Below are 18,782 nucleotides of genomic sequence, written 5' to 3'. Positions count from 1 at the left end.
CAAACGGACCATTTCTCGATGGGTCGTCTTGTGCATCCAGGCGTGTTACTCTCTGGCTAAAAAGAAGCCTCCTGTGGGGCTACGTGCCCATTCCACTAGGGCCACGGCGGCTACTACTGCCCTGGGTCTGGGAGTCCCCTTGCAGGACATCTGTCAGGCAGCTACGTGGGCCTTGCTGCACACGTTCGCAAGACACTTCTGCCTGGACAGCCAAGTCCGGAGAGATGGCTTTTTTGGCCGTTCCGTTCTCCAGGACTTTCTGGTGTGATCATTGGTTCGCAGACCCACCACCGGGGTTGGTATTGCTGGGGTATCTATTCTAAGGTAAGGAATCTAATACTAACCTGTTTCTTTCAGATGCACAAGTTACTTACCTTCGGTAACGATATATCTGTAAGAAACAGTAGTTAGTATTCGATTCCTTACCGCCCCACCCATCCTCCCCGTTCTGCGAACCGCTATCTAGGATTAAGGTCATCCCCTTTCAGGGCCCTAGTTTTGATGGCACCAGTGTTGGTTTTTATCATGGCTCTGTGTTTCTGGCGTGGAAAAGCTGTGTATAAGAACTGACGTCAGCGCGCGAGGGCGGCGTCTAAGTACTCCGACGACGTCATCCTGGCGCCGACGACGGACGCGGAGCCGCAGACTACGCCTACCGACGCGCAGGGGTACTGCTACGCAAAATTTTTCGGATCCAGTCTGACGCCTGGGGATATTCTAAGGTAAGGAATCTAATACTAACTACTGTTTCTTACAGATATATCGTTACCGAAGGTAAGTAACTTGAGCATTTACTCGAAGAAAGCGTAGAGAATAGTAAGAAACAAATAATAGGCTTTAAACAAAAACACATTTGTTTTTTCGTCTTTTGTTAGATTGCTAATATCTATTTACCTTTTTGGCCATAAACACAACCAGAGACAGAGAGAGAACAGAGGTCTTAGATAAAATGTATATAACAGAATGGGCAAAAATAGTAAAGGAGAGGCAGTGATAGCAAAGGAGAATAGAATCTATTAAAAGATAAGATCACCTTTTTGTTATACTAACCAGACTTTACTCTTCATGTTCTCCCGAGATAAATTCCCTGCTCCTGAGGGCAAAAGTAGGAAACACCATCCCAGGGTCGTCTGATGCCGTAAACCTCTGTGAACACAGTAAATGATCAATGAATAATGACTGATCAATTACCAGAAAGAAGTCTCAGAAAAAGAGGGAAGTGACTATACCTATATTTCGAGATATATGGACACATGATGCGTGGAGCACTTAGATACAAATTGTATACAGACTTCTGTAGAACCTAGAATAAAGAAAGAGCTCTTAAGAGATTAATAAAGAGGTTTACTGTCCACTCACAAAAATTGGTGTCAAAAGTCAGCAATTAGAAGAAGGTCCGATGGACCTTCATATGGTTTTTGAACAATACGTGGGAAAAAATGCAACAAGAACAGGATGCTCTACAACAGGCAATGCAATCACAAACAGATAGGCTAACACAAGACACAGCTCCACGCAACAGTACTCTTGTAGGCAAACCTGATAACAAATACTAGAGCGCATCCTAATGTACCCCAAAATGCATCCCAGGAGAAGACCCAGCTTTCTATCTTGCTAACGTTGAGTGAGTGGCTCAAAATGCTGCTTGGCCAGTCGCACAATGGGGACAGTATATATTACCTCTAGTAACTAGGATCAGCATATCAAGTCATCAATCCCACAAGAACAGTTCTGTACGAACACTTAAAGAAAGCTATACTGGAAATGGTGGGTTTAGTTGCAGAGAGTTATTGATTAAATTCCAGACTGGAAAATGGAAACCATGATATACTCTTCAAGCGTTGTTTTAAAAAATAAAAGGCCTATCGAACAAAATGGTGGACTCCAGCGGCATCACTAAACAGGACATTTTGGAGAAAATGTATTTAGAACAGTCCCTCAATTCTTTACCTTCAGTGACCAAGAAATAGGTTAAGCAAATAAATAAGGTAGGCTTAAAAGAGGGAATAGGAATCGCATGTGCTTATCACAAGAGGACACAATGGTAGAAATAGGACAACGGGTCACAGGTGAAAAGGTAAGGAGATTGGAAGTTGGGAAAACTTCACAAGGGACCCAAATTAAATTAAATTAGGTCAAGAACATAGGATACGAACCATGTTACATCCCTGCCACCCAGACCAGCAATTCCCAAAAGACCACAATATTTTTATTATGGAGGATGAGGCTATATTGCCTGGAACTGCTGTTACTGGTCAAACAGTGGGGATAAGATATATACCTTACTCAGTTGTAATGACTCTCAAGACAAGTCAGAGAAATGTCCAGTAATAGCACATGGGGAAAACGTTGAGGCTTTAATAGACACATAGCTCAAACAGAAAGTGCATAGAGGGTCATTTTTGTGAGATCAGTTGGGTCAGGGTGTTCTGTGTCCATGGAAACTCTGGAAAATACCCTACTGCTATCATTCCTTTATAAATAGGTCAGCAGATAGTAAATAGCACACCTGGAGTAATACTTCAATTACCGGATCTAATTAGATGAAATGAGAGTGGACCATTTCAACACTACCTGAGAAAAAAACATGCAGGAAGAAACTAATTTCTCCCACTTGTATTGCAGAGAACCAAAAGGGAGAAGAGAGTAAAGAGAAGAGTCCCTTACTCCCTTAACCTTAGAAATAATAAGGAAGACTTAGCTGAATTGGAAGAATAGTGTGAAGGAGAGAGAAGCTTTAGGGCAGCACTCCATGGAGATCCTTTTATAGTGAAGGTCTTGAAACAAGCCCTTGAAATGCAAAGAGGGACACAAGAAAGAGAGGTAGGCTATTATTTTCAGATAGAAAACTTAAGCCTGTACCTAATAAATCATATACACTTTCATAAACAATAGTACACAAGCCTTTTCGATACTAAGGGCCCGATGTAGGTAAATCTGATTTACCGACTCTAGAATACTGAATTTTACCGATTCGGTATTCTAGATTCGGTAAATCAGATGTAGGAAAAAATTCGGTAATTTTTACCGAATCTGTATGATTCGGTAATTACCGAATCTGTATTTACCGATTCGGTAATTGCCATTGATTTCTATGGGCCTTGAGGCCCATAGGAATCAATGTCAATTACCGAATCGGTAAATACAGATTCGGTAAAATTACCGAATTTGCAAGGGGGACAGGGTGTCACTTTGACACCCTGTTGCACCCCTGATTCTGGCTTGTGCATGTACACAGGAATTCGCTATTTACCATGACATAGTATGGTCGGATCCTCTGGGTTGTTGAAGTTGTGAAACATTGAAACAGCATTTTACTATGCCAATATAGCTTATAAACCTGTACTTGTTAGTACTGTTGCATCGTAACAACAACTATCTCTCACGTTAATCAGAGGAGGCTTAGTAAGATATACTATTCTGTTTTTCAAATGTATTCATGTTTATACTTTTAATTGAATACACAGGTTGAAAATCACAATGCAGGCTCCGAAACAACCGTTAATAATTCCCTCAAAAAATCGCATGAGAAGTATGATTCATGCAACTCTTCTGCAGCAGACGGAGACCACCTACAGCGCGAGTCACCCGGCGCTAATTCATCTGTGGAGGAAAAACTACCATTGCCTTCCAGCCCGGCCATTGAGGATGCTGCTAACAGTCTTGAGATGCATATCACAATCATGAATTTACTTACATGGCTAATACTCCTCTGTTTACCATCTTTAATTTTTTGGTTAAAAAACCTCAGGTAAACTTTATTTTTTTTAAATATCACTTATTGAAATAATTAACCATGGTTCTTCACTAACAGTTACAATGATTTTCATAAACACATTCCTACTGCAAGATTAGGGGTTCAGTCATGTATGTGATGACGTAAAATGTGTTACAGAATATCTTGAGCAAGGAACTCAGCTTACTATAATTACAACATTAGACTTCATGCCTTTCTCTTTTCAGATTCTCGTATTAGCTTTTCACAATGATAATATTGTGAAGGTACAACGTTATTCAGTATGAATAGGGCAGCATCTAAAGTCCAAGCATGTTGCATGAATCCTCCTCGTGGAGCTAAATCCATAACCAGATCATACCGAGCAAATTCACATTAAATATTTTAAGGGAACTATGCACAGCACATCGCTTTGCTAGAGCAAAGAACTGTTAATTGATACCATTAAGAGTTTTGTATTGTATTGAAAAGTTTGTCAGGGGTAATGACCATATCAAAGAGCCTTCTGAAACAAATACACCAAGTTGAGGAGTTTCCCCAGTTGGATTGAACATTCCTCTACCTGTTTCATGTAGGTTTTTCTTTACAAATGTGATAGCTGTTTCAAGTGTTTAACATAGTTCACTTTAGAGTCTAGTTCATATACAGTGCATACATTACTGATATCATGGAGGTTTCCATGCCATTTTCTGTGAGTCATTTGGAAAAATGAAGCATTTTGACAGAAATGGATATTCCTGCCTGCATGCATATTGAGCAGAACCAGCTAAATATTTGTGATTTGCCTCCAGATGTTGCAGATGCGAGTGTGGCAGCTCGCCCGTCTTTCTACGAAGTCCACCTACACTTACCGCTGGGTTAAATTTGTGGCCGTGTGCGAAGACTACCGTATTGACCATCTTTTGGCAACATTTTCTTACATTGCTTGCCACAATTAGATCTTAATTTAATTTTACTTTCTTGATGTTCACCCCCTCGATCCGATGCACATTTGCTCCCTGATGTTGCTGACTCTCGCTGTGACTTCCACATGACCCTTCACCGAGCTGCAGGTAATATCTGGGCTGCTGTCATACATTACCATCTTCCTTGACAAATTAGTGCTTCAGATTTGGGTGCCCTGTCTTCCAAAAGTGGTATTGCGTCATTATGTGGGGCAGTCTATCGCTCTTCCCACTTTGTTTTAATGAGGACGACGAGTTGCCCTGGTTGGATCACAAATGGGCTCTTAGTTTCCATTCATAGAATTGGGGCACACCATCTGGTCCATCAGCTTTTCGTTGGTTTTGCTGGTGCAAAGAAAAGGAAGGCAAACTAGAAGAGAACCTTTTTGATATGGATTGTCCTCTGTACTGTATCAAGACGTGCTTCACTTTGGCCAGGTAAGAGTCTCTTGAGGACCTTTGGGCACATTTCAACAGGGCCAAGCCTGCCTCTACGGTTCTGGCTAGAGACATTCCGTTGTAACCCGTCTGTTGCAAGGGCATCTGTCAACACTTTCACCAGGCATTACTGCCTTGAATCTCAGGTTCTGTACGGCCTAGCCAGTCCTGCAAAACTTCCTTGTCTAAAGTCCACTCCTCAGACCCTCCATCTTTTTCAGGTGTGTGCATGGGTATCAGTCCTCGAGGTGAGGAAGTATTCATCAGAAGAAAAACATACTTACTTTCGGTAGCGCTCTTTCTGGTGAATACTCTAACTACAGATTCCTCACTGCTTGTACTGCTCCCCGTTCTGAAGAGTGGACTTTTCATGTTAAAAAGGTCCCAACTTAGATTTGGCTCACTGTCTATCCTCATTTGTCTGTCACTCCTCTTCTAAGGGCACAGAAGATATAGTGACACATTTATATCAGCAAGCAGAGGTTCCATCTGTATGTGGATCCACGTTGTCCCATCAAAAGGCAGGGCAAAGCTGACCCTTAGTTTGATGGTGCAACCTGCGAGCGCATGGGAGTTAGTGCAGGTTACTTTCTGTATCCAGTCTGGTACCCGGGCGGATTCACAAGGTGAGGAATGTGTGGTAAGATGATTACCCACTAGAAAGTGTTAGCGAAGGTAGCTAACTTGTTCTTTATAGCCTTCTTGAATTCCAGGTGGTTTTTGATATTTTATGTATTTGCTGAAGAGAGTTCTAAAGTTTAGCTGCAGGTATTCCACTAATTCATGTCTTCATGTACACAGAACAGATACTGGAATATGTATTGAGGCACCACACAGTGAATACAAGAGCTTCCTTCACATAAAGTCAAGTCTTCTTTGTCTGTGGATACAGACTATGGCTCATGCCCCAGGTGTTCCTCCCTCTCTCTGAGGCTGCTGGCTTTGAAGAGTGAGATGGGGAAGAAGAGGAGGGAGTTGAGGTCTGCTGGCAAGCTCTCCATGCTGGCAGCTGAGCCATAGACTAGGTCAAACAAAGTTCTTTGTGGCATGTATCTCTCAATGATGGTAAGGCTCCTTTCTATTCCTCCCCCAAATGCTGCAGTATGTGATTTAGGGCTAGATGTTTGAAGCCTTTTTGAGTTTGAATCGCGTCGTTTGCAACGCAAAAAGGCATTTCCAAATGTAAGCCCAAATTGCGACCCGGTATATGGAAGGGGCTTGTTTAGGGCATCCATTCCAGATACTAATTCACATTGGTATGCATGATGTTTTGCAACCAAAATACAGTCGCAAAACCTTCGCACTTTACTTGGTGGTAACCCATTCGCAAATGGGAATGAGTCCCCAAGGGACCCCTTCCCCTTTGAGAATGATTGAAAAACATATTTTTTATGTGCAGGCAGTGGTCCTTAGGATCACTGCCTGCCCTTAGAAAATGAAACTTAAACGTTTCATTTTTTTAACTTTTTAAACGTATCCCATTTTCCTTTCAAGAAAATGGGCTGCGTTTAAAAAGAAAGATTGCATTATTTAAAAGCAATCACAGACATGGTGGTCTGCTGACTCCAGCAGGCCACCATCCATCCCTGTGATGGCAGTGAATCGAAAAGAGGTGACAGTGAGAGTTTCTGCTATTTTTTTTTTGATAGGCGTGACTTCCCCAATAGTGCCTGACTCTGCATCCTTCATGACCAATCAGCGTTTCTGTGAAACTGACAGGAGTTTACAACCCATGTCTGAGATGACAATAGCTAATGAGTTCTCCATGTCAGTTTGGGCAGGCATCGATAGTGCCTGCGGCTGGAAAATGCTATTGGGGACTGAAGAAACGTTGTGAACTTGAGCTCAACCGGAGGCCACCAGCAGTCTCAGTTGTGTTGCCAAACTAAGGTGGGAGGAGAAGTGTACTGTGTAGGCTTTGGCTGTGTATCACAGCTACAGTCCCCTTTCCTATTGGGGACATGGCCCTCCTTGAACGGAGTTCACTTTTGGCTTGCTCTCTGGGAGTTTAGCTGTAGTGCCCGTAACTGCATCCCGCTGCAAGGAGCCCCTTCCCACTTGATTACTTTATTTTGATAAAGACAGCAGAGTAGGTGAAGCCGTAATGGTAAATGAAAAGGAGAAACTGATTGATTGTTTCACAGCTCGCAGTGCTCAGTAAGAGTCTACACAAACGGAAGCAGAACAGCCTCTGGGTCCGCCAGACCGTACCAGGATAGAACAGATGTTTCTACTATCTGCCAATGCCCTACATGCTGACATGGCTACAGAATCAGTAAAGTAGATGCAAGGTCTATGGAGGAGGAGATTGGCATTAGAGTGTTGGAGATCGAACAACAGTCAGTGACTATATCTCCACTTTGCCTACATTAGAGGGAGGCTCAGACATAGGTGGCAAAAACTGTTGTATGCAATATGCAGACTTTCAAGAGTTGTTCGGAAGGAAACCTGCTGAGGCGGCAGAAAAAAGTTGAAACTCCTAGACAACATGAGGATAGCATCTCAACGCAAAGTTTTAGGTGATCCCTATGTTTCCATTTGTCTCATTTCTAGAAGTGTCGTTGGAAGTGCTATCGGAAACTTAAGTGGAGCAATAAAGGACAGATTACTCTACCTAAGGCATAATGGGTGCTTAATGGTTGCCGTTGAAAATGCAAGGGAGTGTGATTTGGTAGGAAGCGCACTAATGGTGGTCTTCAGTTCTACTGATAGTCTCAATTCTTTGCTGGGAGCCGCTGTGCATAGCAAAACTGTGATTCCGAGTGCTCACCACCTTAGTTCCTCTTAGCTCCCAATCTTGCCCCGAAGAACTTATCCAGGAAGATAGAGGTATGAGCTGATCCGAAACAACTGCACCAGAGAGAAACTGAGGCGTCTATCAAATACCTAGTTCAGTTGCAGGTGCTTCGTAAAGAGATAAGATTGGTTTTTCAAATGTGAAGGTGGCCAAAGTGCTCCCTAATGAGGCAGACAGTGGCAGAGAGTGATAGTGTCATAATGTGCTTTTAATTGGAGTTTGCCCTCAGACTGCAGCTGGTATGTGCACCTAACCAGCAAGGCTTATTGCACGCAACTACTTAGCATGCTGCCCATGTATGCGCCAACCTCTGAAAATGCTGCAGCCGCCATGATTCTCACTTTGAGGAGTAAGGTGAAGGGAACCAGCAGACTTTTGGGATGCTGTCAGAAGCTAAAAATGCAGGAGAGGCTGAGGGACTCAGTAGAGCAGAAGACAGTCCATGCGTAACCTCTTTCCTTGTGCCACCCTCACCCCTTTGGTAACAGAAACAAATGCCACTAGTTTCTTAAAAAGTTAGAGCCTGCCACGAGTGAGAAGCTCATCTTCAACCCATCTTCTGACCAATTTTACAATGTCAGTTATAATCGAGTTAGCCCTATGGGCTCTTAGAACTGAACAAAGCTACTCGAATGCCTGTGTTAATAGGATTCAGAGTCTACTCAAGTTATTATTCACTCAATACAATATATCATGTTCAAACTACTCTGGAAAGAAGTTAAAGGAGGATTAGTGACATCTTTGAGGCAAGTTGAGAAGACATAGCTAGCAACAGCAACTGGTTGCAAGGGAAACACAGGAAAATGGTTGCCAAGTCTGTAGAGATGTCCTACTCCTCTAGACAGACATCTCCATTTTCCTGAGATTCGCCTCCTTTCATTGAGGCCATCCAAAATAGTCAATGGTCCTAATCCTTCACTCCACAAGTGATTGCCCTCACTGCATAGGCAATTATGAAAGAAGCTTGCTCAAAAATGTAAAACTCAGTAAATCACTAAGAACTGTTCTCTACTGTGTAAGGCATAGCACTAAACCTTTAAGGAAAAGACAGAATCATCCAATGAAACAATTCCAAATCTACCCAAACAGACCATGTGTAGCTCCACCTCGAAACACTAGCCTACATGCACAGCCTGCCAGTGATGAAGGCATTTCAACCTTCTGTTGGCAGTTGCTCATCATTCCTCTTCCCTTTCAAGCAATGAAAGAGTTTTCAGTTACCAACAAATATGAGGTTAGCAGAAATCTTATGGAAAAATGTGCATAGACACTGCAAATTAACGATGCCTAGACAGACAGTAGCCGTGAATGAAAATAAAAAAACTTAATTTTGACATAAATCAGCCAAATGGATGTGAGTACTCTTGATCATAAAACGTTAATTGGGAGCATAACCAGGCTCTTCATGCACATATACATTTCTGCCCCTGTATGAGGTGTATATGCCCATACTTTCAATGCTGACTGGGTAGTAAGCAAACTGATCCATTCGATCACACGTTGTCGGGGATGTTAATAATGAAGACTGAATGATTGCTCTAGGAGGGTTACTGGGTATACACATTCTTGATGACAGAACAGAAAAGAATAAGCATCACCCAGTCTGTCTTTGGTTAATGTTGTGCACTGACTTCAGATGCTGCTGATTGTGATGGTCTTTTAATATTGTTACACAATATTTAGCCCCGCTAAATGTTGCCAACGTTCCTGGAATGCAGCCTTCATTAACAGCAACTCTGCAGCAACCCAGTACTTGTGCATGACGAGAGACAAGGTCCACCCTTAATGTGTAGCAGAATGCTACTGCCCGATGTTTGGTTTCCTGGATTAAAATAACACTAAAGCGGGTTCTCATTTGTCCATTTACACACTGTAACAGAAGGAACCCCCACTGATGTCTTAGACTGCTCCCACCCACATTTCTTCCTCCACCTGTTTTCCTCTCTGGATTCCTTAGCTCTTCTTTCTATGCTATCTTAAACTCTAGCATCAACTTTTGTGTCTTTTTTACCTCCAGGCACCTTCTCGTTCGCCAACAATTCTGCCTTCTCCAGGTCTTGTCTTTCCATTTTCTTTATTATTTCCACCTTGTCATGAACTGGTAACAAGATAACTCTAAAGAATGGGCTGCTGCAGTTCGTCCAGTCTTATTTCGATGTTTGTGGTTTCTAGAGAGGGCAACCGGTTTCCACACTAAGTACGCTGTCACACACACAGTAGATATCCTGTCCACCTCATCACAGGTGCATTATATCGTAATGTACTTGTTGTAATAAGGCAGGCAGGATATCTATCATGTTTATGACAGAGTACCCACCCGTGCATTGTATGTTAACGAACTTGTAACAGGTAGAATAGTGGGAATAGGTTCTAAAAGGGCTGGTGCATGCTCAACCCACTACACTGGTGCTCAGCCAGGTTGATACATTTAATAAATAAACACATTTCGTATGGAGCTAAGGTAATCATGTAATATCAAATATTAAAGTTCACTCCAACAGATAAAAAACATATCTTAGAAATTGTATTCCATGCTCTTTGTTTGTGATAATGGTAACAGAATATTTTCCAAAGAGCATTTTTCCATGCGTATGTTTCCATTCATAGTTCTAAAAAAGATACAAAATTCCAAAGAGTATGGCCTGAACAAAATACTTTGACAAGGGGCACTTTGACAGGGCTGCCATATGTCAGTGAGAGTGTGGTCTTTGGGTATGTATAAACGTGTGTGTATGAATGGGTTTTATGTCTAAGTGTGAAGAGATTCTGTGTCGTGTGTACTTGTGACACAGGACATACCTTTTGCCACATTTGGCACTATTACATTTTTAACATAAACACACAACCGTTTTATAAATAAGAAATTTAAAGTGCAGAAACATGTTCTGCAAAAATATTTCATATTATGGAACAGTTTTCTGCACTTTAAATGTCTCCCACTTAAAAAAGGCTGTAATATTCAGTTATAAACATGACAGTGTGTCTACTAGCCACTGGTTAAGATGCCTCTTGTGTGTCCATGCAACACTTTGAAATTGGAGAAAATTAAACTGAAGAGTTAACTTTGTTTATATGGATTCCATAAAACTCATTTTTTAAATGTTATCCCATTTCTAAGTGTCACATTTACAAACAACAAACATTTTGCACCCAGTGGCCTGTAGACATATTTATAATAGAAAAGTGCAGCCATTTGTTTAAATAGGAGAAATTTAAAGTGAGGAAATATGCTTCGTAAAATATTAAGACGTAATTGAAAACGGGGGAAAACATTGACTCAGTGTTTCATAGACATATTTGTTCAAGGCATATGAGCTGTAGATCATATGCTTTAACGTAGATCGTCATCTAGTGTTGGGGTCGGATGTTTGCTCTTTGTTTTTGTTCGAAGAAGTCTTTGCAGTCACGAGGTAGGTGACTCCTCCTTTTGGTGATAGTGCGCATGGGCATCGACTCCATCCCCAGATAGTTTTTTCCCACTGTCTGGTTCGGATGTGTATTGCTGCGCTGCGTTCCGGTTCGGTATTGTTCTTGAACCCCTTCTACGCGTAATCCCCTACCCTCAATGGTATTGTCTTTCAATCGCGATTTCCCATTCGACGCGTATCGTTTAAACTGAGAAAACCTTCCATCGGGAACTTCAGGGCAGGCCGTCGGGCCTACCCGTGCCGACCACACCAGCAGTCGATGGAACGGACTCCATTTAAAGTATGTCCCAGGTCTCGTGCTAAATTTCCACGCACCAACTTGCATGAAGTTTGCAACCTCTGCTTATCCCCGGAACACGACGAAAGGACTGTGAAGCGTATCAATCATTCTGATCGGAGAAGACCATTCGTGATCATCTGGCTCGATGCCACGAAATGCAACGCGGGAACATCTTCATACCAGACATCTTCGGCGACAATTCAGATTTCCATCGTCCAGCTGCAGAAGCCGAGGTTGAAGAACTGGTCTCCGTGTCCGAAGCCGACTCTGACATGGAAGAAGAACTGAACATCACTCCGGGTCAACGTACCTTGAGTACAGATCCCCATGTGTCCACTCAACCAAAATCTAAGGCTCCAGCAACACCTTCGCCCTCGGGCTCAGGCCGGCACCGAGAAAAAGTTTCAGATTCCCCTCCCTTCAGCCCGGCTATGAAACACAAAGAAAAGCCTTCCGGCTCGGTCTCGAGGCAGCCCCATTCCGGTGCCGAACCAACACCCTCGACACCGAAACATAAGACAAAGCGTTTGCCAGTCTCCACACCGCCGGCACCGAAGACACCTTCGACACCGAAGGCCTCAGAGCCGAAATCCTCCAAATCTAAAGCTTCGGTGCTGAAAAGTCCAAATCGTCTAACTCGAAAGCTTCGGAGCCGAAATCCTCGACACATGAAAACTCAGAGCAGAGATCCTCCGCGCTGAAAAGTTCGGAGCTAAAACCTTCCACTCCGAAAGCTTCAGAGCCCAAACCGACTAAAACCAAGCACTCAGATTAGAAATATTCGCCACCCAAAGACTCTCAGCCCAAATCTTCGACGCCAAAATCAACTCCTAAAGAAAAAGATACTCAATCCAAAGAGCCTTGGTCCGAGGAGCCACCTTTGGATCCAAAACAAACGAGACCAAGTATTGACCCTAAAACTGGACACCTTCTGGCCACTCTTCCTAAAAAACAGAAGCTGGATCTCTCAGAGGATGTCCTTATACCTCTGAAGAAAAAGGACATGGATATTAACCCTTATCCCCTTTACATACTTCCCTCTCCTAACCCAAATGTAATCATTACACCATCAAATTCACCACCACCTCCACTGTCACGTGACCTACAGGATGAAGATTATGGGGATGGGGATGTAGAGCACAATATGCCACAAGATCAGGACATACCACAGGAGATTGAACCCTAGGAGAATTATAATAGGGAACCAGATCAAGACAATGACCCCGACCTGTACCCCTCCAGACCCTTCCCACCTGACGACAACATTGGCTATGTTCAGCTTAGCACCAGGGCTGCTCAATATCACAGGGTGGAGCTTCATACAGACCCTCTAGAAGAGGATTTCCTTGTTGAGACACTAGCGCACTCACAAAGGTCTACTAATATTTTACCAATGCTCAAGGGCATGTTAAAACACACGGATGAGGTATTCAAAGACCCCGTTAGATCGAGAATACTCACTCTAGAGAAGATAAAAAAATACAAGCCCGCTCCTACAGGCCCTGCATATATAAAAGGTCAGTTGTCCTTAGACTCTCTTGTGGTATCTAACGCCCGCAAGAGGGCTAACTTTCAAGCCACAGAAGACGCCCCTCCTCCTGATAAGGAATCTAAACTAATTGATGTCTCAGGCAAAAGAGTGGCTTTGCAGGCAGCTAATCATTGGTGCATTACCAATGCTCAGGCTCTCTTAGCACGCTACGATAGGGCTCACTACGATGAGTTGGAAAAACTCATGCAACATTTGCCAGATGAGTATAAAACCAATGCTAACGACCTCATTCAAGAAGGGAAGCTCATAACCAACACTTCCATCAAATGCGCACTAGATGCTGCAGACACCGCATCTCGTGCCATCAACATCAGCATACTATTGCGCAGACATGCTTGGCTTAGAATCTCTGGATTCAAGCAGGAGGTACACTCCTCCATACTTAATCAGCCTTTTGATAAGGAGCATCTTTTTGGGCCAGCTGTCGATACTTCCCTAGAAAAGATGAAGAAAGACACGGAAACTGCAAAGTCCATGAAGGCCTTACAATTACCTTCTAGCAGGGGTTCCCTCCGCCACTCCTTTTACAGGGGTGGCTCAAAAACAGTGTCCACAGAGAATCCCTCCTCCTCTTATAAGGGTAACAACCAATCTACCTCCTCCAGAGGTTATTTACGAGGAGGCTACATAGGAAATAATAATAAGGGAAGAAGCTGAGGTAACTCCACCCGCACTTCCCCTGCCAACAGACAGTGACTTCCCTCCACTACCCCCGATCATTCCACTCCTGTCGGGGATGTCTCTCACAGTTCCTACCTGTCTGGAAGTCAATCATCTCATACAAGTGGGTAATAAAAATTATCCAGTATGGTTACTGCCTGGAACTTACCTGCACTTGCCCAACTATTCTTCCAAGAGAATGTGCAATGTCACCAGAACATCTCCGCCTCTTAAAACAAGAGGTTCTCTCTCAGTTACAAAAACACGCAATAGAACCAGTACCATTGCATCATCAAGGGACCGGAGTGTACTCCTTGTATTTTTTAATTTCAGAAAAGGAGGGCTCTCTCAGGCCTATACTAGACCTCAGCCAGCTAAATCTCTGCATTCAGTCAGACCACATCCACATGTTCAGCTTCCAACAGGTGATCCCATTGCTTCAGCAAGGCGACTATCTATCCACCCTAGATTTAAAGGACACCTACTTCCATATTCCCATTCACCCGGCTCACAGAAAATATCTCAGGTTCGTGGTGGACAGACAACATTATCAATTCAAAGTTCTACTATTCGGGGTAACTACAGCACGCAGAGTCTTCACCAAGTGTCTGGCAGTAGTCGCAGCTCATTTAAGAAGACAACACATTCACGTCTTCCCTTGCCTGGACGACTGGCTAATCAAAGTGAGATCACAACACAGCTGCTTACACCACACTCACTAAACAGTTCAGGAGCTTCACGACTTGAGATTCACTGTAAACCTCACCTAGTCTCACTTCCAGCCGTCCAACACGCAAGCGTATCTAGGAGCCACAATAAACACTTGCAAAGCTCTAGCATACCCCAACCCAGTCAGGATACACAACATGCAAAATCTGTCATCACAATTTCAGCCTCAACCCACACTACCAGCCTGAGTGTTCATGCAATTGATCGGCATGATGGCTTCTTGCATTCTAATCGTTCCTTACGCAAGACTACAAATGCGTCCCCTACAGGAATGCTTAGCACGTCAGTGGAACCAGGCTCAAGGTCAGTTAACAGATCTAGTGTTGGTGGACGGCCGCACCCATCGCTCTCTGCAGTTGTGGAATACACAAAAACTTTCCAAGGGGCGGCCATTCGTCGACCCGGTTCCACAGATAGTGCTAAGCAGACACATCGCTCACTGGTTGGGGGAGCTCATCTTCAAAAATATACCATCCAGGGTATGTGGACCCTACAACAAAAACTACTCCACATAAAACATCTGGAGCTACTAGCAATTTTTTTAGCTTTTCAACTGCATCTAGTAGGCAAAGCTGTCCTAGTTCATATGGACAACATGATAACAATGTACTACATACAAAAACAGGGGGGGGACACTCTCCCTACAGCTTTCACAACTAGCTCAAAGCCTATGGAGATGGGCCATACCTCAAAACTTATATCTCCTTGCAGAACACCTCCCAGGAGTAAACAACCAGATTGCAGATCTGCTCAGTCATCAGAGGCAACAGATCCACAAATGGGAACTACATCCTCAAATTCTCGTCCCATTCTTCTAGATGTGGGGCTACCCAGAAATAGATCTCTTCACAACACACCTCAATGCAAAATGCCCAAGCTTCGCATCCTGGTTCCCTCACCCATTGGGAGACATTCGCAATTTGCGAGTACCCATTGGGTACTCGCAAATTGCGAATGCAATTTCAAGGGTGCAAGGGTGTCAAAAGGACACCCTGTTGCACCCCTGAAATATGTATGTGTGCACATGTGGCGCACATTAATGCCCTAAGGGCATGTATGTGTGCCACATGCCACTTGCCACTTTGAAAAATGCAAAAAGGTGAATTTTTCAAAGAAATTGCAAATTACCACCAACTTGAAGTTGGTGGTAATTTGCGATTTCTTACGCCAAAATCGCACTACTTGGGTGCTTCTTGCATCGCATTTAAGGAATCACAATTTGCGATTCCTTAACCCTTTCCATGCTCATACCTCTCAGGTGCTCATGACGAGCTGAGCTCGTCATGACCACACCCGTTTTCGTTGCCTTCCAGCACAGCAGGGGAATCTACCAAGCAGCGATGTGGTTAAATGCAATCGCAAAATAGGAAATCGCAAGTTTTGTGATTCCCTATTTTGCAATGCCCTTTTGGGATGATACATCCCAAAAGGCCTTTTCCAGTTCACAAACGGGCTGATTCTGAGAATCGGCCCGTTTGCGAACGGAAAAGGGTTGGATACATATGTCCCCCAGATCCCAGTCAACTCAACCTTGCGATCTGGCACCTGAAATCATAGAGTTTGGCTACCTTAATCTTCTGCCAGACTGCATGACCGTCATTAGAGATGCTAGACGTCCTACCACAAGAGCAAGTGGAAACGATTTGTAATTTACTGTACAAACAATAAAATCAATTCAGTAGATGCTTCCATACAAAAAATAATTTGCTATCTGTTACACTTACAGCGTTCTAACTTAGCATATACATATATACGCTTACACCTTGCTGCAATAGCTGCGTACCTACAAAACAGACAACACTTGTGTTTGTTTCGAGTGCCTGCTGTCAAAGCCTTCATGAAAGGACTCAAAAGAATCATTCCTCCTAGCCTTCCACCCTCTCTAGTGTGGAATCTTAATACAGTCCTTACAAGACTCATGGGTCCACTCTCTGAGCCATTGCACAAACGTGAACTACAATTTCTCACTTGGAAGGTAGCCTTCCTTATAGCCATCACATCTCTTAGAAGAGTAGGTGAGCTCCAGGCACTAACTATACAAGAACCATTTTTAAAAATTCTCCAAAATAAAGTGGTTCTTAGGACTAACCCCAAAATTTTACCTAAAGTCGTTTCTGCATTTCATCTCAACCAGCATGTTGAGTTACCTTTTTTTCCCCTCAACTAGACTCAGTGGCAGAACGTGTTCTTCACACATTGGATGTAAAAAGAGTGATACTATATTACATTGAAAGAACTAAATCTTTTAGAAAAACTATACAACTCTTTGTTGCTTTTTCACCAACGCATAAAGGCAATCCCATATCAAAAGCAGGTATTGCACGGTGGATAGTTAAGTGCATCCAAAGATGCTACATTAAAGCTAAGCGCACATTAACAATTCCCCCTAGGGCGCACGCTACACGCAAACTAGGAGCATCTATGGCATTCTTAGGGAACATACCCTTAGATGACATCTGCAAGGCTGCAACATGGTCTACACCACACACATTCACAAACCACTATTGTGTAGATGTGTTTGCAAAACAACATGCTAGTGTGGGCCAGTGAGTTTTAGGAACACTATTTCAAACCACTGCAACAGATACACGTTATCCACCGCTTGGGAGATAATGGCTGTATAGTCTATGCTAAAGCATATGATCTACAGCTCATATGCCTCGAACGGAAAATGCTACTTACCCACTATGCATCTGTTCTTGGAATATAGAGCTGTTGAGCCATATCTGCCCACCCGCCTCCCTGGGTACCTTTATCTGTTGCAGTATTATCTCACTTAGATACACTATAAATGGACATCCCTTCACTACTTTTATAACTCCATCATCCCCCTTATGGCAAAACAGTCTGTGGATGGAGTCAATGCCCATGCGCACTATCACCAAAATGAGGGATCACCTACCTGGTGACTGTGAAGGCTTCTTCGAACAAAAACAAAGTGCAAATATCCGGACCCAACACAAGATGGCGATCTGTGCTAAAGCATATGGCTCTACAGCTTTATATGCCAAGAACAGATGCATATTGGGTAAGTAGCATGTTCCTTATCCATTTTAGATTTCTCTCGTTTGAAACAAGCATTTACAATGCAATAGGTCTCGGGATAATTAAGTATGAGCTATTGGCATTGCTAAATATTGCAACACCAACGGCAACAAAAGTCTAGAAATTGTAGGCCAAAAAAATGTGTATTAATTTTTGTAGCAATGGTGGCATGCTGCGCTTTAGATGAATATGTTTAAAAGTAAGGTGCACTGTATGGAGATTGACCTGCACTCCTCTAGTAAACCAATTGCACGTATGTACTCTGATTTAAAACTGTTTTTAGGAGCACCCCGGTAATGAGTTGTGCCCACAACTCTCAAAAACTAGCTCTGTCGAGGCCTGGCAACAGCCAGGTCTATCCGGGAGCTCACCCTAAGTCCCTAAGGTTTCGAAGCATGTATGTCAACTTCTACATGAATGGTCCCAAATCATTATCAAAAATCACTTACATTATTACATACATTAACCACATGTTTTGCAGAAATTTATTAACTGTTATTTGGTATTGATTATTCAAGCTAGACTCAATATATAAACAAAAAAGCAGAACAGTGATAAATTCCACACTGTACATAAACATTGAAACAATTAAATCATTCACAACCTTAGGGACTTAGGGTGAGCTCCCGGATAGACCTGGCTGTTGCCAGGCCTCGACAGAGCTAAAAGTAAGGTGCGCCATACTGCGATTGCTACAATAGTTAATTGTGGATGCGTTAACAAATGATGCGTGCACTGATGGCTGGTGGTGTGTGTGCCTGTAGAAATTGTGCACTGATGGCTGGTAGTGTGTGTGTGCCTGGTGGTGTGTGCCCGGTGAAAGCGTGCACTGACACTGGTGGTGTTTGTGCCCGGTGAAAGCGTGCACTGACAACTCATGGTGTGTATGTCTGGTGATAGCATGCAGTGATGGATAGTGGTATGTGCCTGGTGAAAGTGTGCACTGACGCCTGGAGGAGTGTGCCTTCTGAAAACGTGCACCGCCTACAGCACCACTTAACCCCCAACGCCTACATCACCACTCAATCCCCACCGCGTACAGCACAGCTCAACTCGCAACGCCTACAGCACCGCTCAACCCCCACCGCGTACAGCACCACTCAACCCACAACACCTACATCACCACTCAACCCGCAACGCGTACAGCACCACTCAATCCCCAGCGCATACAGC

General features: G+C 43.4%; 1 protein-coding gene across 1 annotated transcript in view; it reads left to right on the top strand.

The window, feature by feature from the left end:
• PGAP1 (post-GPI attachment to proteins inositol deacylase 1) overlaps positions 1-18,782 on the top strand; it is an 896,430-nt gene that overhangs the window by 835,007 nt on the left and 42,641 nt on the right. Inside the window, exon 25 of the mRNA XM_078680427.1 lies at positions 3,468-3,751. Coding sequence (XP_078536553.1) covers positions 3,468-3,751 — 284 coding nt within the window. The remainder of the gene's footprint in view (positions 1-3,467; positions 3,752-18,782) is intronic.

The sequence above is a fragment of the Lissotriton helveticus genome, chromosome 3_1 (assembly GCF_964261635.1).
Source record: "Lissotriton helveticus chromosome 3_1, aLisHel1.1, whole genome shotgun sequence".
Taxonomy (NCBI): Eukaryota; Metazoa; Chordata; class Amphibia; order Caudata; family Salamandridae; genus Lissotriton; species Lissotriton helveticus.
Note: the sequence above shows the minus strand (reverse complement) of the source record. Positions and strands in the feature narration are given on the sequence as shown.